General features: G+C 41.0%; 1 protein-coding gene and 2 long non-coding RNA genes across 5 annotated transcripts in view; 1 reads left to right on the top strand and 2 right to left on the bottom strand.

Moving 5' to 3' along the window:
- The window catches only part of LOC127351051 (uncharacterized), a 59,047-nt gene that overhangs the window by 11,374 nt on the left and 21,206 nt on the right, over positions 1 to 26,467 (top strand). The window lies entirely within an intron of this gene.
- Positions 1 to 26,467, bottom strand: part of LOC127351059 (uncharacterized) — a 50,479-nt gene that overhangs the window by 20,015 nt on the left and 3,997 nt on the right. The gene's annotated exons all lie outside the window — the stretch shown is intronic.
- On the bottom strand, positions 1,544 to 26,467 carry hsd11b2 (hydroxysteroid (11-beta) dehydrogenase 2). Its single transcript, XM_051378177.1, has 5 exons — positions 25,978 to 26,467; positions 13,850 to 14,062; positions 10,481 to 10,666; positions 8,887 to 9,024; positions 1,544 to 4,820 (listed from the first exon to the last, which is right to left on the bottom strand). The coding sequence occupies exons 1-5, from the start codon at positions 26,258 to 26,260 to the stop codon at positions 4,393 to 4,395; spliced, it is 1,248 nt and encodes a 415-aa protein (XP_051234137.1). The 5' UTR covers positions 26,261 to 26,467; the 3' UTR covers positions 1,544 to 4,392.

The raw sequence follows: 26,467 nt of genomic DNA, 5'->3' as shown, positions 1-26,467 counted from the left end.
TAAAAACAAGATGAAGTGATCTGATCACATCCATCAATAAATCAATTCCAGCTGTGCAGTCAGAGTCTCTTTTTTTAATTTCACATTAAAAAGGAACAAACATGCTCTTGTTTCAGTGGACAGTTAATGTCGTATTTCTACAGTGAAATTGGAGAAAGTGAACATTTTTGTGATTTTTTTGTATAATTCATGAAGACAACTTGTTCCAGTGAGAATAAAATCTAGTAGTTTCGTGACAGATGGATCAAACCAATGATTGCTAACATTTGTGAACGGTGATTGGACAAATTCACAGGGATTGAATTTGTGTTGATTTTTGTGATCACAACTTCCTGGAGTGGCTGATCGTTGGCTCTTTTTTGGGATTGTTGTGGCCTAAAATTCTTGAATTCACAGCAGCTTTTCAAAAAAATTTTCATAATGTTTTTGACTTTTTTTTTGTTGACATTGTGGGAGAAAATGAAAATTGCCAAAATGGTTGCAGTTGTTCTTGTGTCTTTGCCGCTGTGGTCATGTATTAATAATATAAATAACCTAAAACAGGCTGTGAGCAGGAAGCACAAGAACAACCTGAGTTCCACGAGGTCCAGCAGAGACTGGGTGTGAGCAGAGATCTTGTAGGCAGTGCTAATTTGCTTGATGGCGGGCAGGTGTGCAGAACCAGACCAGACCTCGACCATGCCCACACACAGACACAGGTCCAATTCCAGTCTTCATACTCGCCCTTTATTCACACTTTCTGTGAGTCTGTTTTTCTGGAATTAGCCAGAGTTCTTGAAATTTTCTGATTTCAGCTTCTCAAATGTTTATATTTTATAGTTTCTTTTGTCCTCTTTGACAGTAAACCGAATATCTTTTGACAATTTTTCAACATTTTATACATGGGTATAATATATACAAAATGGTTTATATCAGAATGTGTAGAAATACCTCTGCTGTCTGTATAATGAGGCACTGTTTGTGCTTAAAAATAGGTTTATCAAAATATAAGGTTCACAAAATAGTGGAATATGTGAATAAAATAGTATACAAATGAAAAAAAGAAATTAGTTAAGTTTTACACAAAATGTAGACGCACACACGAGTGCACCAAATAGTCTTACTCCGAAAGGTAGACGATGCTGTCTTCCCTTCCTCCTGGCACGCTGTGTGAATAATTTATGCTCTAACGAGAATATAGACTTGGAAGCTGAGAGTCTACAGATTCAGACAGTATTTGAACCATATTTCTGTGCTGTATTATCATGGGGATATTAATAAATTGTGAAAATGGGCTGGTGTGTTTGGCAACCTGAGGGTGGTAATAGAGAAAATTACAAAATGATAAATCAATACTGAAAATAATGGTTGGTTGCAGGTGCGATCTCCTGGAAGTCCAACAGGAAATCTGTCTCTGTGTTTATGGTGGATGTTTCTTATTATATTACATTTGTTGTGACGGATTGAATACATCATTCTAAAGAAAGAATGACTAACAGAAGAAAAGGGTGTCATCTGCATATAGTCACACTTATAACAGTTGAAAGCAGCACAAACAGCAAAGTCTGAAAAAGTCAACTTTATTTCTATCAAAGAATGAACCAAGTGAATATTTAACATCATATTTTTGTTGTTTTTTCAATTCTTTTAAATATAAAATTCACAGTTTAAGTGGTGATAAAAGAAAAGATGCCATAAATAGTTTGATTCAAAAACAGGGCTCAAAAACAAAAATAATAACAATAATGTTGGAGGAGGTGAATCGGGTGAGACAGACCTCAGAAACACACTGAACCAGTACAAATAAATCCCAAAATATTCACTGTTCCACACAACTCTTCCATCTGGAATAAACTGAGGTTTGGATTTTGTCGGATTCATCACATCTGAAAAAATAACTGTTACATGCTTTATTTCTTTCCATATATTGACTCATAAAAAACAGGAGGACGTCACATTCAAAGATCCTGAATATGAAGATAAACTCAGTGTTTATAAGAAAAATCTGCTCAGTGTGTCTTCAGGATAAAGTTCCTGTTGCCAACAAACCAAAATATAACTTTATCTGCTTCTCAGCTCATCTGATAAATTACTTTCACATTTATTGATTTTTAAAGCTGAAAATGATCAGAGAAATAAAAGTTGAGTTTTGGTATAACCTTCAAAATAAAAGCAAATTTTAAATTGATTTTGCTCAATTAAATTAAAAACAAACAAACTGGAGTTTATTTTTGTCATTGAGGAAACAGAAATGTTTCTGTGTGTTGTTGTGTGTTAAATTTGGCACCAAACTGGAGGGCATTTACCCCTGCCTGGTAACAGTAATACGATTTAAGTAAAAAAAGATTCATAAGCAAAGGTTTGTTTGCTGTTACTATACTTACTGTTGTACACTTTGTGCTTTTATTATGAAGGATAGAAGTCCAAACAGGAAGCCTGGTATTGATTAGGGTCAGACGACCCTCTCTGAAAATCAAATAAAGTTAATATATTTTGATTTTGTGCATACAAAACATCAAACTGAACATGTGCTTTTGTTTTGAAATGATTCAGTCTGCTACCTGCTGATGCACAAACAAACAAACAAACAAGCAAACAAACAAACAAACAAACATAAACTCATAATCAGAGATCAGATATTCTGTCATTGTTGTTATGTGAATGTGATATCAGGAATATTTGGGCTGAAGGAGGGAGGCGTCACTACAGCAGCTCGGTTTACTGAGCGCGCTGGTTTCCAGGCTCCTGGCGTACGACACGGGTGGAGTTTGCTCTCAGTTTACACTCCCTGCAGTTACAGGACATCTTTAAAGGAAGAATCTGCTGCTTTACTCCCTGGGTTGGTTTCTGAGGACATGGTGACATCGTCAGACAGTTTACTTGTATTTCTGAGGCGTAATGCTAGAAACAATCCCCAAAACAGCCTGTCAGATCCTGGAGGGACAGTGAGTTAGAGTTTACTCATCTACAGCTTGTCTGCCTGACTCCAGGTTTTCTGTTCATCAGTTATCTGAGTGGCTGGTTGCACACGCTGCCTGTCCACCGCTGTTTCTCCCTGACGCACACACCTTTATTTTCCTTTCAGATAACTTAAACATACAACATGTAACACTTCCACATTGAAATGTCTAAAAAGGCTAACCTGTGTTCTATATTGTAGCATTAGGACGTTTGCTACGGCAGCTGACCTGAGGCTGAGGGCGACCAACCCGCTCTCTGAACTCTGAACTTCTTGTTAGCTAAATCTCCATTAACATATCCTGCATCCATTCACTCCAGACACAGACGTTACACACTCCTTCCCTTCTCAGCTAATTACCAACAGCCAGTTGTGCACTTACATTATCAAACCCAGAGAAATGTGTAGTTTTCCTGCTTCTCTGTAGTTGCCATAATGGTGCGTTTCCAAAAAGCTAGAGAAAGCTCCCTGAAGTCCAACTCGGTCAGAACAACCTTACTAACCCTGACTTCAAAATCCAAGATGGCTGCTCCTTGTGAAAACTGTAGTTCCCAGCTCCGACTTCAGACTCTGAGGTAAAAGGAACGCACCATAACTTCTGGTTAATCAGCACTGACAGTATATCAGTTCATTTAGTAACTGATGGTCCCATTTAGAGTAAAACAGACCCTAAAGCAAGGTATGTTTTAGGGCGGGGCTACCTTGTGATTGACAGCTCATTCTCAGTGAGTCCGTCCAGCTCAACCAAACTCAGATCAAACTGTCAAACAGTGCTGATCAGATATGGATCCAGATTCTGTTGTTGACTATTTCTCTCCTCAAATCTGTTCACAAACACATTTTACTGTTTATCTGGAATACCAGATCCTGTGTGAGCAGGAGAGCCGCCATTGTTTCACTGTGTGAAATTACTTTCTGTACGTTTAAGCGTTGCATTTGTTTCAAACTGCTCAGTCAGCATCTGGAGTCTGACTGGTGTATCCTGGATGGAACTGGCTGAACCATTTTGGCCAGTTGGGTCTGATGTTGTAATACTGACTGATGATGTCACTGATGATGTCACTAATGATGTCACTGATGATGTCACTGACGATGAGGTGTTTGGATGTTTGAATATGTTTCGGCTGTCAGAAACCAGCTGCTGCAGTGTCGGATTCTCTCGGCTGATCTCTGTTGTGATGAAGGCACATGAAGTCAGTGTGACTCTCTTGGTGTGTGTACAGTACGGCTGATCTTACTGATCCACCTCTACTAGGCCCCGCCCCCTGACCTTCAGGTGTGTCCTAGGGGGGCGGGTGGGGTTAGGCGATACAGAAACAAACAGAAACCGTTTTGGTGATGATCCCTTCAACAGTTTAAAAACACCACATACAGAAGGACAGGATACAGCTCTAGGGTGCGTTACACGAGTGGTCCTCTATCTGAAACCGTTGGCATGTTTCTACGTCTCACAGCTACTTGAGTTTCTCCTCCTCCTCGTTGTTGTTGTTGTTGTTGTTGTTGTTGCTGTTGTTGTTGTTGTGGAGATTCAGGTCAAAGCCTGACTGCTTCCTTAGAGCGCGCGGCATCAGGGTCTTCTTCACAAACAGTTTCTGGAGGAAGCGGTTGCTGATGCTGAAGGGGCAGTAGCTGTGTACGAAGTACATAAGGCCGACGCCGGGCCCAGCGAAGTAACGTGCCTGCGGCTGTGGCGCCAGCAGTGCCTGGACGATGGAGTCGATGACGGGGCTGAGGTCGGGGTTGGCCTGGCGGGCGTGGTTATGGAACAGCTCCTTGGTCTCGGTCACGTAGTCCTCGCCGTAGTCCTCGAGCAGCGCCGGAGACAGACTCTGCATCAGCTGTTTGTGCTGCTGCTCCCAGTAGCTGTGGTTACTGGATTGACCTGCAAGGGGCAACAGAGCGCAGGGTTACCACGGCAACAACCACTGAAACACTGCAGCTGTGTTAATGTTATAAAGAGTTCGGTCTAGACCTGCTCTATTTGAAAAGTGTCCTGAGATAACTTCTGCTATGAATTGGCGCTATACAAATAAAATTGAATTGAATTGAATTGAATTAACTGACCACGGTTGTTTAAGAGTACATTAACTTAGAATTTCAAGTTTATTCAACTTAAAATTTAGTTATTTTGGCTTGAAGGAAACATCGTCAGCACATTAACAGACTTCCCAGCATGCATTGTTGCTGGAAACTGAGAAAACATGGTTTTCATGAAAGAAACATTTTTTTTTTATTTAGCTGTTTAACTGTCTGTTTGCGTCTGCAGATTTAGTTAGCATTAAATAAAACCTCATTTGTATATTTAAACATTTCAGAAAAATAAGACCAGATACTAAAATAATTGTCTTAATGTGAGTGATGAATATTTGTCACCTGTAGAGTCTGAACTCATATTAATATTAATAGTTTATTTTCATGTAAACAAAGAAAAAGGTCAGTGTTGAGTTCAACATGTAGTATAGTGCAATTTACTGAAAAATACTAGTTAGTTAGTTGCTTCTCTCAAAAGTTATAGAATAACAATGACTGCATAAAAAAAGTAATTAGTTACTATGTAAAGTTACTTTTAAACATCAAAAACAGGAGCGCCTACGATGGATGCACACCGCAACAGCGCCACTTTGGGTTTGGAACATGCTCGTTGCGTGTATTTACCAACCCGCCCTGGAAGAGTGCCGGGCTTTGACACACTGGCCAAACCGTGTAATTACAGTGATAATGGTCACGTGAACTCTCTCTCTATCTCCCCCTGGTGGCTGACTGCAGTATAGACTCTCTCTCTATCTCCCCCTGGTGGCTGACTGCAGTATAGACTCTCTCTCTATCTCCCCCTGGTGACTGACTGCAGTATAGACTCTCTCTCTATCTCCCCCTGGTGGCTGACTGTAGTATAGATTCTCCCTCTCTATCTCCCCCTGGTGACTGACTGCAGTATAGATTCTCTCTCTATCTCCCCCTGGTGACTGACTGCAGTATAGACTCTCTCTCTATCTCCCCCTGGTGGCTGACTGCAGTATAGACTCTCTCTCTATCTCCCCCTGGTGGCTGACTGTAGTATAGATTCTCCCTCTCTATCTCCCCCTGGTGGCTGACTGTAGTATAGATTCTCCCTCTCTATCTCCCCCTGGTGACTGACTGCAGTATAGACTTTGAGTCTTGCCATTGAGTCAGGCGGGTGTATGGGCAGGACCTCAATACGGCGTCGCTGACCCCGATCAATACTGCAGCCGTATTTGGATATTCTGGTTCATTAAAACAGTGGGGATAGTGGAGACACCACTTCCCATAATGCATTGTGAAAGAAGTGGCTGTAAACCAATGGATACATTTTTTGGAGCAAAATGACTTGTTTCTCGATCGAAATTTGATCCATTAACATTTGTAAAGTCTAGAAGATGCACATAATTAAATCATTTTGTCTCCATTTAAGTTATTGGAGGGCTAAACCGTAAGCGAGCTGCTCAGCTAGCAGTAGTCACGATACAGAAGCATATGTGGAAGATATGGTAAAATGTATCCAGTTCTTCTTAATACATCCAAGATATTTGTGTGCACAAAAGACGCAACAACTGAACAGCCCCCTAAGATGCTTCTACACACCAGACCTCCCTGCCTGGTAAACACCAGCAGCCTGCATTTTGATATTGAGAGAACATCAGCCAGCAGCCAACAGAGCAATAAATGTTCCTGAGCACAGAAACACATGTTGTACACACTGAGTATAAACTGTGAGCAGAGCAGTGAATCAGCACAACCCTCTTGTCTCAGTGAGAGCTGAGTCTGCGGCAGGATGTCAACACAAAGTCTGGATAAAGTTCATCCACTTAGTTGGCCATCAGCCAAACAGAGCCGCTCCAAAACCCGGCAGAGTAACAGCGGGATTAAGAGTCTGAATACAAACCTGTTCCTTCAGGATTAAAGTGAGAACAGCGGGATAAAGTGTGCCTAACTCGTTGTTTACATCACCGCCGCTATGTCCAATCAGTCATCAGACACTGATTATACACCTCCTGATATCTACAGCACAATTACCTGCTTCAGTTGTGGTCCCTAAACTCATATAAAGAAAAACTGGAGATTTTCTATTGGCTGACGATCGGCCCTGTGTGACTCCATAATCACATCCATCCATCCTGCAGGAGTTTCAAAATCAAAACTCAGCGATTAGTAGTTTCTGTGCGAGAGAACAGATGGTCTGTCCCACATGTGGTCCTCATTATGAGAGTACTCTCCTCAGCAGGAGGCCTGTCATCAGGATCCACATGGGGCCAAACCACAATATACAAGGCCTGGAGGAAATAACAGTACCAGGAAGAGGAGTGCAGAGTGCTGCCGACCAATCAGGACCACACAGATCGGATTTCTTTTACTCGATGACTTCATCACAACTCGTCACCTTTTCTGTCCCGTCTGCCAAATCATCTCCTTCATTCTAAAGTCTCCATGAAGTCAAAACGGATGTTTCAGTGTTTTTATCTCTGTCTTTATTCGTCTCGTGTCCTCCAGTTTCTGTCCAACAGGGACAGGAAGTCCTGTTTCAGGTGTTTTCAGGTATTCTTAACGGTATTTTAGAGTTTCTTGAATAAAAAGTAGTTGATAAGATAGGATGTTCCTTTATTGATTCCCCGTAGGAGAAATTCAAATCAGTCACAGCAGCATTGGGGAATGTAGTGTACAAAGTACAATAAAGAATCAAAAAATAAGAATATTATGAAAATATAAGACTATAATGAAAAATATATACACTATATGCAATATGCAGTAAAATGGTGTATATATGGTGTGCATATCTCGAGCAGCGTATGACTAAACAAAACTGAACATGTGCAATTTATAGATAATAGTGGAAACAGTTTGACTCATCCTGCACTTGGGGGCGTATAATAATGCTGCATCCAATCAAACGCTTTCTCTCTTCTGACACCGCCGGAGCCGAGTGTTTCTAACGCCTCACTGAGCACAAAGACCTACTGTATAGCTATGTAAGCTAGATAGCATTACTGTATAGCTACATTAGCTAACTAGCACTATTTTATAGCTACATTAGCTAGTTAGCTACATTAGCTAGTTATTTTATAGCTACATTAATGTTGATATTAACTCTTGTAGTACTGAACTCACTGTGAATCAACAGCTTCTGACCTCCAAACATCCTCCAGTTTTCTAAAGGTTTGGTTGTTGTTGTTCTCCTGAAACATGAGTTCCTGAGTTTCTGGGGACGTAACATGACTACAGTTTACTACAGTTTTCCTCTAACCATAACATTGATGACTCAATAGCAAAAAGACTGATAGTCCGTTGACCACACATCTGATAAACTTTAATGTGTTATACAGCTCATCCTACGCACCCAGCTTTCAGAATCTGAGTGAGGGGATAAAATAAAAAAAATGTTTCAGGGCCTGTGGAATAATAAAGTTTCAAATTGTATATTGTTTTTATTTGCATTCTTAGTTCACTGCCCTCTGTTAACCTGGGATGTTTGCTGTGCCTTTGAGCACATTAACCCTTTATTGGGCGGGGAACCATATATGGTCATTTCCTTATGACGGTTTTTATTACACTTCTATGCCATATTTTGGTACCCTATAAAGGGTTAAACATGGATTTACAGGTCACGACATATCTACATACTGACATAATGAGAGCAGCCATACGTCAGGTTCCTGTCTTCAGAACGACCACGCCCCCGTCTGGGTGAAGGCCAACCTGAAAGAACTAGTGCCTAAAAGTTGCTGCGTCGCATTTTGCATGTCAAACAAATGTTTTATTTGTGGAGCAGAAGGTATTTCAATAATTCACATGAACTGAGCTCATCTACCTTCTAATAATGAACCTTGTAAGCAGCATGAAGTAGCCTATAAGTGGGATGCGTTGCTAGAAACTCACCTGCAGCACAACCATTGTTTTCCTGCGGGATGACAGGTGTGCCAGGTGTGTGGTTTTACCTGTCTTGTATGAGGAGGGTAGGATGGTGGAGACCCGGACCCCCCAGGGCTCCAGCTCATGTCGCAGGGTGTTGATGAAGAGGTTGAGAGCTGCTTTAGACGCCCCGTAGGCTGCCAGACAGGGAAACGGCTGGTCACCTGAAAACACAGGTACGACATTGTCTTTGTGTTACCAGGGAAGCTGCAACTTACTCAAAAAGTCATGAAAGGTGGCACAACATTTGGCTTTGGTGAAAATGTAAGTATTCTAAAGAGCAACCCCTGAGGCACATTTCACCGATATGTATGAAAATTGGTACGCACATGTATCATGACCAGACGGACTCATACCCAAAACCCAACAGGAGGTCGTCCACTTTGCAGCTGTAATTCTAGTCTTGTGTCTCTATGTTGGGTTTTATCTATAATCTTTTTTTTTTTTAAAAAGGTCAATTTGGAATCAGTAAACGTGCGTCCAAGCTCAGTTTGACAGTCAAATATTACATTCTGTGGTTTCTCTGATGACTGCTGCTTTCAGGCACTGCGTTATTCAAATCAGCAGATATCAGTGAAGATAACAGCAGAATAATCAGGCTGTTCACAGAAATGACATCACACCATCCGTTTACAGCAGCGGGCTGAAGGGGTTTGAGCCTCATGCATCCAGGAAACAGTCCGGATCAGCTGGAGGCTCAATGTGGGCAACCAGCACGAGTATAAACCCACAGACACATGCCTCTGATGACAGGGCGGGGGCTGACTGTATAAATCTGTGGTGTCCCCCCCGGCAGTGAGATAAAGGAGCCTTTGTGAGTAGAACATGATACAGGAACAGCCTCACCTGTACTGTCACATTATGAGCTTTACATATCACACACCTAACAGGGAAATAAACCCACCCATACTGCGCAGCCAAGACAACCCCATCTTAGCTTAGCTATAGTTAGCTAGTTGGATGCCCCTGCTTCGCATCAATCTTGGCTAGTAGAAAGCTAGCGTTAGCTTTGAACTGTTAGCATAATTTATTGTTGGCTAAAATCAACACCATTTGTCAGAATACACAAGTAAGCATCACGGATCACGTTAGCTGGGGAAGCTAACGTTAGCCAACTAACATATCCACTCAGGTAACAGATAATGATAACATGGCCAGCTGACCTCTGCACCACTGTGCCAAAGATTCTTAAAATGATCTCTGGTTCATTTAAATATATTCAATTATGGACATTTATTTCATAATGTTTAATTTATTAATTGGTCATGTCTTAGTTCCATACTCCGGAGGATGAACCTTCCTCTCGACCACACGCAGCCCAGAATTCAAGCCCTGCACATGTTTAACAGGCATCTGACCATGAAATCTGCTGAGCACATTATTTCTGTCAGGGCAAACCAACATTTGTGATCGATTTGGTTGCACTGATGTTCTGGCGAGACGACAGAGGTAAGTTGGACAAACAGACGGCAGGGAGACGTGCAGCAGCACTGTTTGTTTCATTTGGCAGTTTGAAGGCAGCAGTCGGTTCATCTGTGGTTCAGTTGTTCTGGAACATTCAATTAAGATTTATTACAGAATCTGTGTGTGTGTGTGTGTGTGTGTGTGTTGGACACTCACCGGCGGGACTGGAGATGGTGACGATGCGTCCTTTGGCTTGTCGCAGCAGCGGCAGGAAGCTCTTGGTGATGCTCAACGTGCCGAAGAAGTTGACCTCCATGCAGCCACGGAAGTTCGACATTAGGGACAGCTCGGCATCTCCGAAGTTCACACATACTCCAGCGTTGTTCACCAAACCCCACAGACCTGCCGGACACCCATAAACACAACCGTTAGAGTCTGAAAATGTGCCCAATAACGGACATTGTGACAATCTGGACTGATTTTTGCCTCTCCAGTTCCCTGTTGTGGACAAATTGCTAGCTAGCTAACAGCAAAATAGTGTCAGCATGCTTTATCCAGACTCCTGTGGATGATCTGGCTGGCCACACTTAGCTCACTTGCATGCTAACATTACAGCTAGCAAAATACTATCTGAGTGGATAACTGAAAATTCGCCTTCAAAAATCATAAATGTGAGAAAAGCAAATACTCCAAAAGATTTAGTATCGCTTATTATTCGCCAACATTTGTGTGTGAGTCTTCAATGTACAGTGAGAACTGATGTGTTTTGTCCTCCATCAGTGACCTATAGTTCCCTCTGTGTGTAGATAAGACTGTAATCACGGCCCAGTACACTATGAGGTCAACCTCTTGCTCTCTTGTTCTGCGAGTGTAAACAGGCCTCGCTCGCCCTTATCTGAAGTGGCTGACCCAGAATCCCACGCTTTCTGGATAACGAGGAAAAGAACACCGAACACCTGCAGACCCACCCAGGTAGGAAGTCACCTGTGTCCACAGTTGGAGTCTCCCTGCTAGCAGTAAACTGAGAACTGCACTTTGACCCACTGATAAAAACTCATTATCAAATAAAAACTTAAATGAGGGGCTCACACACACACACACACACACACACACACACACACACACTGTTCCAGAGAGAGTGCATGGGAGTGTGTGTTAGTGACCTTTCCTTCCAGTTCTTTTATTACATCCACCCACACACACTGTGTATCCTCAGATGACTCGGAGGTAAAGTCAGCAATCTGAACCAATCACACAGTGACCCACGAGACTCTGATTACTGTGTGTGAAACATGACCCCCCCACCCGATACTGATACTCTCAGTTACTCTCATACTCAGATACTCTCAGATACTCTAAGACAATCTCAGTTACTCAGATACTCTCAGGCACTCTCAGATACTCTCAGATACTCTCAGACACTCTCAGTTACTCAGATACTCAGATACTCAGATACTCTCAGACACTCAGATACTCTCAGACACTCTCAGATACTCTGAGACACTCTCAGTTACTCTCAGACATTCTCAGACACTCTCATACACTCTCAGTTACTCTGAGACACTCTCAGTTACTCTCATACACTCTCAGTTACTCTGAGACACTCTCAGTTACTCAGATACTCTCAGATACTCTCAGACACTCTCAGATACTCAGATACTCTCAGACACTCTCAGATACTCTCAGACACTCTCAGTTACTCAGATACCTAGATACTCTCAGATACTCTCAGACACTCTCAGATACTCAGATACTCTCAGACACTCTCAGTTACTCAGATACTCTCAGACACTCAGATACTCAGATACTCTCAGACACTCTCAGTTACTCAGATACTTAGATACTCTCAGAAATTCTCAGACACTCTCAGTTACTCAGATACTCAGATACTCTCAGACACTCTCAGACACTCTCAGACACTCTCAGTTACTCTCAGATACTCGGTTACTCTCAGACACTCAGATACTCTCAGATACTCTCAGACACTCTCAGTTACTCAGGTACTCTCAGATACTCTCAGACACTCTCAGTTACTCAGTTACTGAGATACTCTCAGTTACTCTCAGACACTCAGATACTCTCAGACACTCAGATACTCTCAGATACTCTCAGACACTCTTAGTTACTCAGTTACTCAGATACTCTCAGACACTCTCAGTTACTCAGTTACTCAGATACTCTCAGTTACTCTCAGACACTCAGATACTCTCAGACACTCTCAGATACTCTCAGACACTCTCAGTTACTCTCAGACATTCTCAGACACTCTCAGTTACTCAGATACTCAGATACTCTCAGGTACTCTCAGACACTCTCAGTTACTCAGTTACTCTCAGACACTCTCAGTTACTCTCAGATACTCAGTTACTCTCAGACACTCAGATACTCTCAGATACTCTCAGACACTCTCAGTTACTCAGTTACTCAGATACTCTCAGATACTCTCAGACACTCTCAGTTACTCAGTTACTCAGATACTCTCAGTTACTCTCAGACACTCAGATACTCTCAGACACTCTCAGTTACTCAGTTACTCTCAGTTACTCTCAGATACTCAGTTACTCTCAGACACTCACATACTCTCAGATACTCTCAGGCACTCTCAGACACTCTCAGTTACTCAGATACTCTCAGATACTCTCAGTTACTCTCAGATACTCAGATACTCTCAGATACTCAGATACCTTTGGACACTCTCAGTAGAGTTTCGGTTGGGCCCAAAAAATCAAGCCCGACCCTACCCGAGCCTGTGCACGTTGGGTCCGAGCCCGGCCCAGCCCGACATATTAACTGTAATTATGAGTCCAAGCCGAGAATCCGAGAATTTTTTAATACGTGGGCCGTAATAACTGATGTTCTCAACTACAATTCTGAATTGTTTGAACTACAGAAATCTGCTTAGAATCATCTTAATGAATAATGCAATAAGGACGAAGCATGTAAACTGCGTTGTTTGTTTATTCATAATGGAATCGATTGGCAGGGAGGCCCGGTCCGGTGTGATGTGTGCGAGTGGAAGAGACGCTGCGCATGACACGTGTTGCATTTTGTAACTTTGTAGCCAAACTTGTGCAACTTTGGACACATTTGTTACTTACGCCTAACTTTGCTAAAAAAAAAAATATATATATATTTTTGATTATGCCATAGCTTTCTCCCCACCCAATTAGGCTAATAAAGTATTGATAAAAAAAACAACAAAAAAACACAAATGCTTGATCAAGGCCTGGCCCGGCCAAGGATAGTGGCAGAAAATATCGGCCCAACCTGGCCTGCGGGTCGGGTCGGGTCAAGTTCGGACTCGGGGCCCAGGCAGAGAATCGAAACTTTAACTCTCAGACGGTATTGTACACTCAGATAATGTCACAAATTCCTAAGATATTGACTAAGTGATATTGATTGTTGATTGATAATTAATTGATGATGATTGTCAGATATAATAAACCCAATCAAATGGCCAGATGATGTTGTATCTCTATCTGAGAATAAATGAATTAAACATTAACGTGGGACAATAACAAATAAATAAAACAAGCTTTGTTTATCAGAGGACAAGAGGGTTTGGCTCCAGCAGCCAGTCTTTACCTTTGAGGCCAAGTTTGGCCTTGGTGTCCAGCAGTGCCTGTTGGACCTGCTGCGGCTGGGTGATGTCCACCTGGAGGAGGGTGAGGCGGGTGGAGCAGGTCCTCTGCAGCTCTTTGGCTCCGTCTCCTGACAGGTCCAGCACTGTGGCAAACACCTCGAAGCCCATAGCGTCCAGATGGTTCGCTGTCGCCTTCCCGAAACCAGAGTCACAGCCTGCAGGGACACAGGGACAGACTCACTATCACCTGTTCATGTCCAACAACTGCTGTCTCTTTATTGGGGATGTCCTGCTCCACACACATACCAAACTCCACTCAATAAAATCATCACACAAGATGACGAGCTGCTATTTCCTCCTCCTCACTGTGTGGAGCAGCAGTCAAATTCAACTTCAACAAAGTGTTTTTACAGCGTAACATCGGTAGATTATTGTCTGTAGATTATTGTCTGATATTACAGTAGATTATTGACTGTAGATTATTGTCTGATATTACGTGATTATTGACTGTAGATTTCATATTACAGTAGATTATTGTATGTAGATTATTGTCTGATATTACAGTAGATTATTGACTGTAGATTATTGTCTGATATTACAGTAGATTATTGACTGCAGATTATTGTCTGATATTACAGTAGATTATTGTCTGGAGATTATTGTCTGATTTTACAGTAGATTATTGTCTGTAGATTATTGTCTGATATTACAGTAGATTATTGACTGCAGATTATTGTCTGATATTACAGTAGATTATTGTAGGTAGATTATTGTCTGATTTTACAGTAGATTATTGTCTGTAGATTATTGTCTGATATTACAGTAGATTATTGTCTCTAGATTATTGTCTGATATTACAGTACATTATTGTCTGTAGATTATTGTCTGATATTACAGTACATTATTGTCTGATATTACAATAGATAATTGTCTGCAGATTATTGTCTGATTTTACAGTACATTATCGTCTGTAGATTATTGTCTGATATTACAATAGATTATTGTCTGTAGATTATTTTCTGATTTTACAGAAGATTATTGTCTGATTTTACAGTAGATTAGTCTGTAGATTATTGTCTGATATTACAGTAGATTATTGCCTGTAGATTATTGTCTGATTTTACAGTAGATTATTGTCTGTAGATTATTATCTGATTTTTCAGTAGATTATTGTCTGTAGATTATTGTCTGATATTACAGTAGATTATTGTCTGGAGATTATTGTCTGATTTTACAGTACATTATTGTCTGTAGATTATTGTCTGATATTACAGTAGATTATTGTCTCTAGATTATTGTCTGATATTACAGTACATTATTGTCTGTAGATTATTGTCTGTGGATTATTGTCTGTAGATTATTGTCTGATATTACAATAGATAATTGTCTGCAGATTATTGTCTGATATTACAGTACATTATCGTCTGTAAATTATTGTCTGATATTACAATAGATTATTGTCTGTAGATTATTTTCTGATTTTACAGAAGATTATTGTCTGATTTTACAGTAGATTAGTCTGTAGATTATTGTCTGATATTACAGTAGATTATTGCCTGTAGATTATTGTCTGATTTTATAGTAGATTATTGTCTGTAGATTATTGTCTGATATTACAGTAGATTATTGTCTGTAGATTATTGTCTGGTTTTACAGTAGATTATTGTCTGGTTTTACAGTAGATTACTGTCTGTAGATTATTGTCTGATTTTTCAGTAGATTATTGTCTGTAGATTATTGTCTGATATTACAGTAGATTATTGTCTGGAGATTATTGTCTGATTTTACAGTACATTATTGTCTGTAGAATATTGTCTGATATTACAATAGATTATTGCCTGTAGATTATTGTCTGATTTTACAGTAGATGATTGTCTGTAGATTATTGTCTGATTTTACAGTAGATTATTGTCTGTAGATTATTGTCTGATATTACAGTAGATTATTGTCTCTAGATTATTGTCTGATATTACAGTACATAATTGTCTGTAGATTATTGTCTGTGGATTATTGTCTGTAGATTGTTGTCTGATATTACAATAGATTATTGTCTGTAGATTATTTTCTGATTTTACAGCAGATTATTGTCTGATTTTACAATAGATTAGTCTGTAGATTATTATCTGATTTTACAGTAGATTATTGTCTGTAGTTTATTGTCTGGTTTTACAGTAGATTATTGTCTCTAGATTATTGTCTGATATTACAGTACATTATTGTCTGTAGATTATTGTCTGTGGATTATTGTCTGTAGATTATTGTCTGATATTACAGTACATTATTGTCTCTAGATTATTGTCTGTGGATTATTGTCTGTAGATTATTGTCTGATATTACAATAGATAATTGTCTGCAGATTATTGTCTGATTTTACAGTACATTATCGTCTGTAGATTATTGTCTGATATTACAATAGATTATTGTCTGTAGATTATTTTCTGATTTTACAGAAGATTATTGTCTGATTTTACAGTAGATTATTGCCTGTAGATTATTGTCTGATATTACAATAGATTATTGTCTGTAGATTATTTTCTGATTTTACAGAAGATTATTGTCTGATTTTACAGTAGATTATTGCCTGTAGATTATTGTCTGATATTACAGTAGATTATTGCCTGTAGATTATTGTCTGATTTTACAGTAGATTATTGTCTCTAGATTATTATCTGATTTTACAGTAGATTATTGTCTGGTTTTACAGTAGATTATTGTCTGGTTTTACAGTAGATTACTGTCTGTAGATTATTGTCTGATTTTTCAGTAGATTATTGTCTGTAGATTATTGTCTGATATTACAGTACATTATTGTCTGGAGATTATTGTCTGATTTTACAGTACATTATTGTCTGTAGATTATTGTCTGATATTACAGTACATTATTGTCTGTAGATTATTGTCTGTGGATTATTGTCTGTAGATTATTGTCTGATATTACAATAGATAATTGTCTGTAGATTATTTTCTGATTTTACAGAAGATTATTGTCTGATTTTACAGTAGATTATTGCCTGTAGATTATTGTCTGATATTACAGTAGATTATTGCCTGTAGATTATTATCTGATTTTACAGTAGATTATTGTCTGCAGATTATTGTCTGATTTTACAGTACATTATCGTCTGTAGATTATTGTCTGATATTACAATAGATTATTGTCTGTAGATTATTTTCTGATTTTACAGAAGATTATTGTCTGATTTTACAGTAGATTAGTCTGTAGATTATTGTCTGATATTACAGTAGATTATTGCCTGTAGATTATTGTCTGATTTTACAGTAGATTATTGTCTGAAGATTATTATCTGATTTTACAGTAGATTATTGTCTGTAGATTATTGTCTGGTTTTACAGTAGATTATTGTCTGGTTTTACAGTAGATTACTGTCTGTAGATTATTGTCTGATTTTTCAGTAGATTGTTGTCTGTAGATTATTGTCTGATATTACAGTACATTATTGTCTGGAGATTATTGTCTGATTTTACAGTACATTATTGTCTGTAGATTATTGTCTGATATTACAGTACATTATTGTCTGTAGATTATTGTCTGATATTACAGTACATTATTGTCTCTAGATTATTGTCTGTGGATTATTGTCTGTAGATTATTGTCTGATATTACAATAGATAATTGTCTGCAGATTATTGTCTGATTTTACAGTACATTATCGTCTGTAGATTATTGTCTGATATTACAATAGATTATTGTCTGTAGATTATTTTCTGATTTTACAGAAGATTATTGTCTGATTTTACAGTAGATTAGTCTGTAGATTATTGTCTGATATTACAGTAGATTATTGCCTGTAGATTATTGTCTGATTTTACAGTAGATTACTGTCTGTAGATTATTGTCTGATTTTTCAGTAGATTATTGTCTGTAGATTATTGTCTGATATTACAGTAGATTATTGTCTGGAGATTATTGTCTGGAGATTATTGTCTGATATTACAGTACATTATTGTCTGTAGATTATTGTCTGATATTACAATAGATTATTGCCTGTAGATTATTGTCTGATTTTACAGTAGATGATTGTCTGTAGATTATTGTCTGATTTTACAGTAGATTATTGTCTGTAGATTATTGTCTGATATTACAGTAGATTATTGTCTCTAGATTACTGTCTGATATTACAGTACATTATTGTCTGTAGATTATTGTCTGATTTTACAGAAGATTATTGTCTGATTTTACAATAGATTAGTCTGTAGATTATTGTCTGATTTTACAGTAGATTATTATCTGTAGATTATCGTCTGATTTTACAGTAGATTATTGCCTGTAGATTATTGTCTGATATTACAATAGATTATTGCCTGTAGATTTATTGTCTGTAGATTATTGTCTGATTTTACAGTAGATTATTGTCTGTAGTTTATTGTCTGGTTTTACAGTAGATTATTGTCTGTAGATTATTGTCTGATATTACAGCGTAACATCAGTAATGTCTCATTTTACAACCTTATAAAAGTTTAATATGCTGCAGTAGTTTATGACAAACAAAATGGATCCACAAAGCCTGTGTGAACATGAAGGAATAAACCGCTGTGAGCGAGAAGCGTTGGCAGGGAAAGAGATCCAGTTTGGATTAATGTGTTGAAGCTTAATCTGAGGCTCAGATAACGCTGATCAACTTGCACCGTCTCAAACCGTAATCCTCCTCTTCCTGCTACAGCTCTGACGGGCTGGTCGCCCAGCAGATGTTTGGATGTGTTGACAGTTTGACAGCTGCAGGTTTGGACAGAGAGCTCAGCGATCTGGCATCGGACCACTGCTGCCTCTCAACCAGCAACCCATCAACAAACAGACACAATGATAATAAATATCTGAAGTCTAATTTACTGCCAGTTCTTGTCTGGAGAGGAATAAACTCATTTCTACAGGCTCAGTTACACTAAACATCCACTGATCACAGCAGTTCAACTGGAATTCATTGATTGTGCTGCATACAGTCGTTAAACAGGAAGAAAAATAATTTCATTCAGAAGTTCACGTGATGAAGTGAATCTACGTTTTACACATCAACTTCAGCTTTGTTTTAAAAATAACAAACCGTCCTGTCAGAACTGACCTGGACGGAGAGTCCAAAATGGACCAAACTATCACAGTATATAGCTCAGTGTGTATTGTGCAATTCACTACAGGTGAAATTTTAATTAGCATGAAACTTCCCCAATAAAACAATTATCTTTTGTATTACAAGTGACATTAGGTGTTTAAATATGCAAATGAGGCATTATCTAACTAAAAACACACATTTTCATATGTTTCTAGAACAGAAATCTGAACGCTGGATTGTTTCATTCTGTTGAAATATTACAGTCAAGGGTTTTTACAAAAGGATCTTTTTATCAAAAATAAATAAATAAATCAATGTTATATTAATCAAGTTGTGAATGATATATTAACACAGCCATCTGTACAAACCTTCAGAGTATAGATGGGAATAAAACTGGTGCTACAGTGGAGATTTATGGCTCAAAGGAAAATTTTATTTTGAGAAACCTTTACAGATGTGTATTGTAAAATTCACTTATTTCTTACTAAACTATGTTTAAATATGCAAATGAGGCTTTTGTGACAAAGTGTATAAAATAAACAGCTAAATGTGAGTTTTTCTTCGCACTGACAGGAGACATGTTACTGAAGCTGGATGTTCTGTTCTGGCTCATATTGTGATGATGATGTAATATTTTATCAAACTTTATTCATTAGTCAAACACTCCTCGAGTCCTCACATCCACATATGTTTTCCCAGAAGGGTGCAGAGTCCCTCAGAGACCGGGACCTGTCACGTACCCCACGGCTCCCCCAGTTTCCCAGAAGTCCCAGCACCTACAACCTGATCCGCGGCAGTACTCGCTGTTCTGTTTGTTCTTTTGTGCGGCGGGTGTCTGAAAGAGCTCTGCTGGCGAGAGCGGCGAGGTGTTGGCACGCTCCGTGTCCTTGGAGGATTTCCAGAGTCACGTCCCAAGAAGAAAAATAGAGTGAACACTGGCTCCAGAAATAAATACCGCCGCTCTACTCCACGTTACAGAAACACCCTGATTCATAACCTCTCACACACACAGGATGAGTCACTTTCTGCCAGTGCTCAGATATTTCTGAGATTGTTGCTGAGAGCACTTTGAGTTTGACAGGTGAAAACATGCTGTGTGTTCACATCCCTCCAAAAACTGTAAAATCTTATATGTGCAGAGTAACAGTTACAGAGACAGGGTAGGCCGGTTCAGGAAACCCTTGCAATGAGGAAGATGACAGCGTGGGTCCAATATGTTCTCAGTAAGAGGCACAAACTTTATAGAAAGCGTCCACCGAGGAGTGAATTCATTGGGAAAACAGTCCATTATAAGACTGTGCCATGACTGCTTTGTTGGAGTAACATCTTTCATCCAAAAGAGCAAAATGTTCTTCCTGGCGGCAAAAGTCAGAAGACTGAATAACCTCTTCTGTTTGATATTTTTAATATCTGTTTAAGAAGAAGGAGGCACAGAGGGTCAAACTCTGAACACCAAAAATAACAACTGCTCAGAGGCTGCTGCTCAGAAGCTGCTGCTCAGAGGCTGCTGCTCAGAGGCTGCTGCTCAGAGGCTGCTGCTCAGAGGCTGCTGCTCAGAGGCTGCTGAGTGGCAGTGGTACATCCTCTTAACAGTATTTTACACATTCCAACAAACTGTACAGCTCTTCATTCGTTTATTCAGATAATGGTCTTATATTGTCTCTATTTGAGACCCCCCCAGAATCAATAAAGTATTTCTGAAAGCAGAAGGAGCTCCTCTCCTGCAGCTGTCAGGGTTCATCCTCTACGTTCTCCTGCTGTGTGTCCTAATATTTGGACAAAAATGTGGAAGGTATTTTTCTTTCTTTGACTGTAATAATTGTGATTTGTGGTCAGTGTGAGGACCACACACTGTCCCACATTCTCCACACTGTCCACCACTGACCCCTCACAGTGAGTCGACTCCAGTTTCAGTCCGACTGACAGAGGCGGACTCGGACTGACTGATAAACTCTGACTGTCGGGCCCTTGTAAGGACAGCTGGGGGATTCTCTCTGAAACTGGAGCCCACAGGATCACCCCTGTAAAGATTTGTCTCCATAAAGCGGACAGTTTTAGGTCGCAGCTGAACATGTGGACATGTTATCACTGCAGGGGGACGAATTCAACCCTGGGGAGGAACAGCGTTACGTAACGGGGCAGGGGGCTCCAAGGGGCCCCTCAGATGAAGAAATAAATCTGTGCAGAAAGACGAGAGCTGAGGTCAAAACACACATCTGTCTCTGGGTGGAGGCCTCAACATCTGCACAGATTGTACAAACAGGAGCGCTCACTCTGAGCTCACTTCATCCTTTTCTTCTCCATTCAAATTTCAAACGTTAAAAGTACACAAAGACATATGTAAACATTACAGAGCTTCCGACAGAAGAGGACCCGCTGCCTCTGTAGATAAAAACGTCTGATTGTAAGGTAACAAAAACACAATGATTGTTATTATAATGACTAATGAAAACTATCAATATTATATTCCATTATATTATAGTAATGTTATTATATTATAGTAATGTTACAAACTGGAGCTTTCTGCTGATTTCAGGTCAGTAAACTCACAGTTTGATTGACACCACATGCTGCTGTTCTCAGATATTGGGCAATGTTCAGTGAATGCTGCAGTTCATCCATCCTCTCTGTGTGTGTGAAAACAACACGGCCACATGGTGAAGGTCATCATTGCTTCATCACTTGGAGACTCTGTCATAACAAACCATGGTCCAACTGCGAGCAGAGGTCATGTGACAGGAGGAGGAACGCTGTTTTTCTACCTTTAAATAACTAATGAGGATCATGAAGAGTAAACATTATAGAGTCTGATTGTCGCTGAGCGTTCCTGTGACTCCATCCAGGAATCAGCGGCTGGCTCTGGATTTGCAAAAACTGAACTCCTCGTGAACTTTGAGTCGGCGCCAAGAGAGAAGGACGAGGAGGAGGAGGACGAGGAGGAGGAAGGAGAAATTCAAAAAGAACAAAGAACCGGAGGGAAAATGGTAAAAGAAAGACAAAGTTAGAAATAAAGAAGAAAGGGTGAAAATAAAAAAGGTCATTAACAACAGTGATCACAGAACAAACACAGAGAAAGAGGATGGTTAAAAGAGGACAAAGAAGGGAAGAAGGAATTATAAAAGGAAGAGCTGGAGGGAGGAAACGGACAAAAAGTAAAGGAAGAAAAAGGCAAGAAAAGGGGAGAAAAACAAGAAGAGGAAGGGAAGGGGCACTTGTGGGCACCAGGTTAAAAAACACAGCAAAAGTTCCCTCTTGGCTGCCCCTATGGTAGATAAAGCGCCCCCTATGGGTATTTTGGAGAACTGCAGAGGGTAAGAAATATCAGTCATGCATAATTCCTTAAATAATGAGGAACAACTGCAACTCCAAACTGACTCTGGATCTCTAAGGAGAACCACACTGGGTGATTGGTATTAAGAGGTACTGGGAATACTGGGAATACTGGGAATACTGGGAATGGGAATACACCCTTAATGACAGTGTTAATATGGCAACCAGTCTTAGACACAGTGGACCCCTCTCGTCTGAACTGTGTGCTTCGTAACTGTCAGTATTGGATTTGTTTTGTATTGTAAACATGTAAACATGGCGTTGTTTCCAGAAATACCTGCGTCCACACAGATTCACTGAAACGACCCAAAACGCTGTAGTACATATGACGAAACTAAGTACTACAACCGGAAGAGAAGCCATGGAGCATGCGCTGTTAACAAACAGGTAGTAGTAGTCCACCATTGTTGTTGTTGTTATGACGCGTCTAGCGGCGGCGGCTGAGGTTAAAGGCTAGAGAGGCGGGGCTAATACGTTTTCGCCGTCCAGATGACTCCGGGCAATCCGGCATTTCCGTATTTTCCCGTTTCCAAAAAATACCGTTTTCACACCCCGAAAACGCCGTATCCGTCTGGATGTGAGGCTGATACGATAAAGTATTTATCCGGATTCTAAAAAAACATATTCGTGTGGACGGCCCCTAAGTCGTCTTGATTTCTGCTCGTAAACTTCAGTAATCCCAAACCAGACCAACGCACCCTGCAGACTAAGCTGTCTTCTGGCCGGTGCTTCGGGAGGTTGTCTGGTGTCATGGCAACGCGGTTCAAAATCCCTGAGACCTGCACATGGCTGCCTCCAAACTCCACCTCTCTCCACGTGGCCTCACGAGCTGCAGCCCCACATTTTTGCATGTATGCAAACAGAGTGGAGACAGAGGGACAGACACTGAGCGCTGTCAGTCCGATTACCCTCCTGACCCACAGCGCTGCTCTGATGCACTAAAACAGACCATATCTAAAATGAGATTTAAATCGGGTCCACAGCCGAGATCTTCATCAGCAGCTCGCTGTTAATTGGCTCTGCTGGAAGCCGCTAAAGCCGTCTATGTCGGGTCGCTCTGGAAATAAGAGCAGAGGGTGGAAAAAAGGCCCCAGTAAACCTCTTAGAAAGCTAATTGAGCTGTTCTACAAAGAGGCACATTCCTCCAAGGATGAGGGCTGGAGTCACAGGGCCCGCTGACCAGCCAGCGCCGCAGGCTGGCATCCTGCAGGCAGGAAACTCTTCAGAGAGGTTGAATTCATGAACTGAACGGATGAATCCATCACACATAGTGACACATAAACTGCACTGACTTTATCAGACAATGCAGAGCTGTGATTGGCTGATGGGCTGTGTGACACTGAGCAGAGCAAGAGGAGTTTCCCTTTGATTAGATTGGTCTGAGGTTGTTCTTCAACACAACAGGAATCAGCTGATCATTGTTCAGCTGATCAATCACATGTGACCCGACAGCTATTGACCTTTTTATGTTTGTAAACATTGATGCTGTGTTTTGTGGGCTGAGCCTAACTGCTATATTCCACACGCTTTACAGTAATGTTAGCTTTGACTTCGGACTCTGTGTTGTTTGTAGACGTTTCTGTACGTTACTCTCCGCTTGTTTGCGCTGTTTTTCTGCCACCACAACGTCTGTCAGTATTTAGGACCTGAACGGATGTTTTCTGGAGCTTGCTGCGGGAGGATTGTGGGTAATGCTGTATTTTAAGGCTCCATAATTTCCTGATTATTTCCTTCGAGGTTTTCTGGACAGACCTTTGTGCTCCTGAACACAGTCATGGTGGGATCTGAGGTTCAGTTTGAGGGCCTGAAAAGGTTCAGGTCTCTGGTTCAGTGACATCCGGCTGGTGTTTGTGTGACCCAGATCTCTTTCATCCTCATCAAACGAGCTCCTTCCTGCTGGATGGAGTCCACACCTTGGTTCAAAGTCTACAAATGTGTGCATGTGAGCTCTGCTGGAGGAGACAGAGACAGCAGCAAATACTCATGGGAGCTGTAGCTATTATTTTACTTTGTTCAAGTGATTATTATGTTCATATTTTAGTCCACAAGAGGTCGGAACATCAATATGCAAAACAATTGTCCCGTCAGCGACTGAGCTCAGAGGTTGATTGTGACTCAAAATGAGTTCTCGATTCCTGATTTTAGTCCTGAGTTGAATCATATCAGCGCTCGCTTCCATGAGGACGATCGCTATGTGTGAACTGCTCAAAGACGCCATCAGAGAGCTCGCCGACGCCAAAATATCCATCATGATCAATATCACAACGAGCGCCAGCCAATGAGAGCAGGCTCATTGTTAACTGAGACTGCTCTCATTGTTGTCTTCTGAGATTTTATAACCAAATGATGATAATGAAAGCTGAACATCAGTCAGCTGATTCCATGAAGGCGTCAGCATCTGTCCTAAAACAGCAGGTAATAAAACAGCTGAGTGAGCAACCAGCCTCCCGTCTCCATGGTGACGGCTGTTTTTTGGGTTACCTGAGGGACACTTTGGGGAAGTTTCCACCATGAGTGTGTTTGTGTGCAGATTACAGCAGAGTACACAAAGGCAGAGCGCCATTATTAAACAGCATTAATCTGCTGATCTGATTATCTCATTAACCACGACACACACACACACACACAGACCCAGAGCCAGCACACACACACACACACACACACAGACCCAGAGCCAGCACACACACACACACACACACACACACACAGACCCAGAGCCAGCACACACACACACACACACACACACACAGACCCAGAGCCAGACACACACACACACACACACACACACACACACACACACACACAGACCCAGAGCCAGCACACACACACACACACAGACCCAGAGCCAGCACACACACACACACACACACACACACACACACACACACACACCCAGAGCCAGCTGGCCGTCAGATGCAGAGATGTGATTAAGTCTGCACACACACACACACACACACACACACACACACACACACACACACAGATTCATAAACTATTATTTCTACGGCAGTCTGAGAGCACAGAGTGGCAGAAAAGCACTCAGTGACCTGTGAGCACACCTTCCTCTCAATGTTTCCCTTAAACCTTTTATTGTGAAGGGGACCCCCCCCCACACAGCAGTCTATTGTTCACACAGTTTAAACACACACACACACACACACACACACACACACTCTTTTTCACTCAGTGGGATCAGATCACCTCCCTGATCTGAGCACAGATACGATGGTTGAGTACAGCGTGACCTCGTCTGTGATCGTTTACACTCACACAAAAGATTACGAAACTTTCCTTTAACCTCTTGCAGGCTGGTTTCCTCCTGAAGTCTCTGATTCTCTGGTTCAATGTTCAGTTTAATGGCTGCATTTGAATCTCTAGTGATTGTTTCTGACACAAAACGTCAAACTCCTGACCAGAGTTGGGATCTTAAGAAAGTTCTGACATCGTCATCATCTTTACATCTATTGTTAGTAGTTTTCATGCTTTCTGATCAGTTGAAGAATGGATTGTTTCTGGACAAGTTAAAACCATTAAATAATAATTATTATTAACATATAATATTATATAATATTATTTCCAGAGCAAATCGAACACATAGAACGAGGAAGCTGAAAAGCTTCTACACGCTGTAAAAACCGACTACATCCTCAAATTAAAGTGCAGATTGCAGCAGATACCTGTGCTCTCGAAACCACACACACACATCTGGAAGAGTGGGTGGAGCCTTGTCCTACCTGTGATGAAGACAGCCTTGCCGTGGGCGGGCAGGGTGGCGGGTGGCGGGCCGGTTCTGGCGGCGGAGTAAAGGCAACAGGCAAGGCCGAGCAGTGCCAGCAGTAGCACGGCAGGCAGGCAGAACGCCCACAGCCGCTCCACCAGCACGGTGGCGCCCAGCCAGGCCACCAGGGGGGGGGCGGCGCCCAGGTGGGACGCCAAAATCTTCTTCATGACCCCAACGACAAACACGGTCAAAACGCCCAGGTAAATCCAGAAGGGAAGAGTATAGTCGTCCATCATCAGAGGAGAGTCAGAGGAGGGTCACCTGCTTTACCTGTCTGTCTGTCTGTCTGTCTGTCTGTCCACACCTGCTTCAGACTCAAACTGAAGAGAAATAAATCAAACTGTCCCTCAGTCAGTGTGAGTGTCTCTCTCCTGCACTCGCTCTCTGCTGTACACACACTGGAGTTGGTGCAGCTCGTCCCCTGACTCTCTCTCTCTCTCCCC

Source organism: Dicentrarchus labrax, unplaced genomic scaffold, assembly GCF_905237075.1.
Source record: "Dicentrarchus labrax unplaced genomic scaffold, dlabrax2021, whole genome shotgun sequence".
Classification (NCBI taxonomy): Eukaryota; Metazoa; Chordata; class Actinopteri; family Moronidae; genus Dicentrarchus; species Dicentrarchus labrax.
The sequence above is the reverse complement of the archived record's forward strand: the minus strand, read 5'-3'. Positions and strand labels throughout refer to the sequence as shown.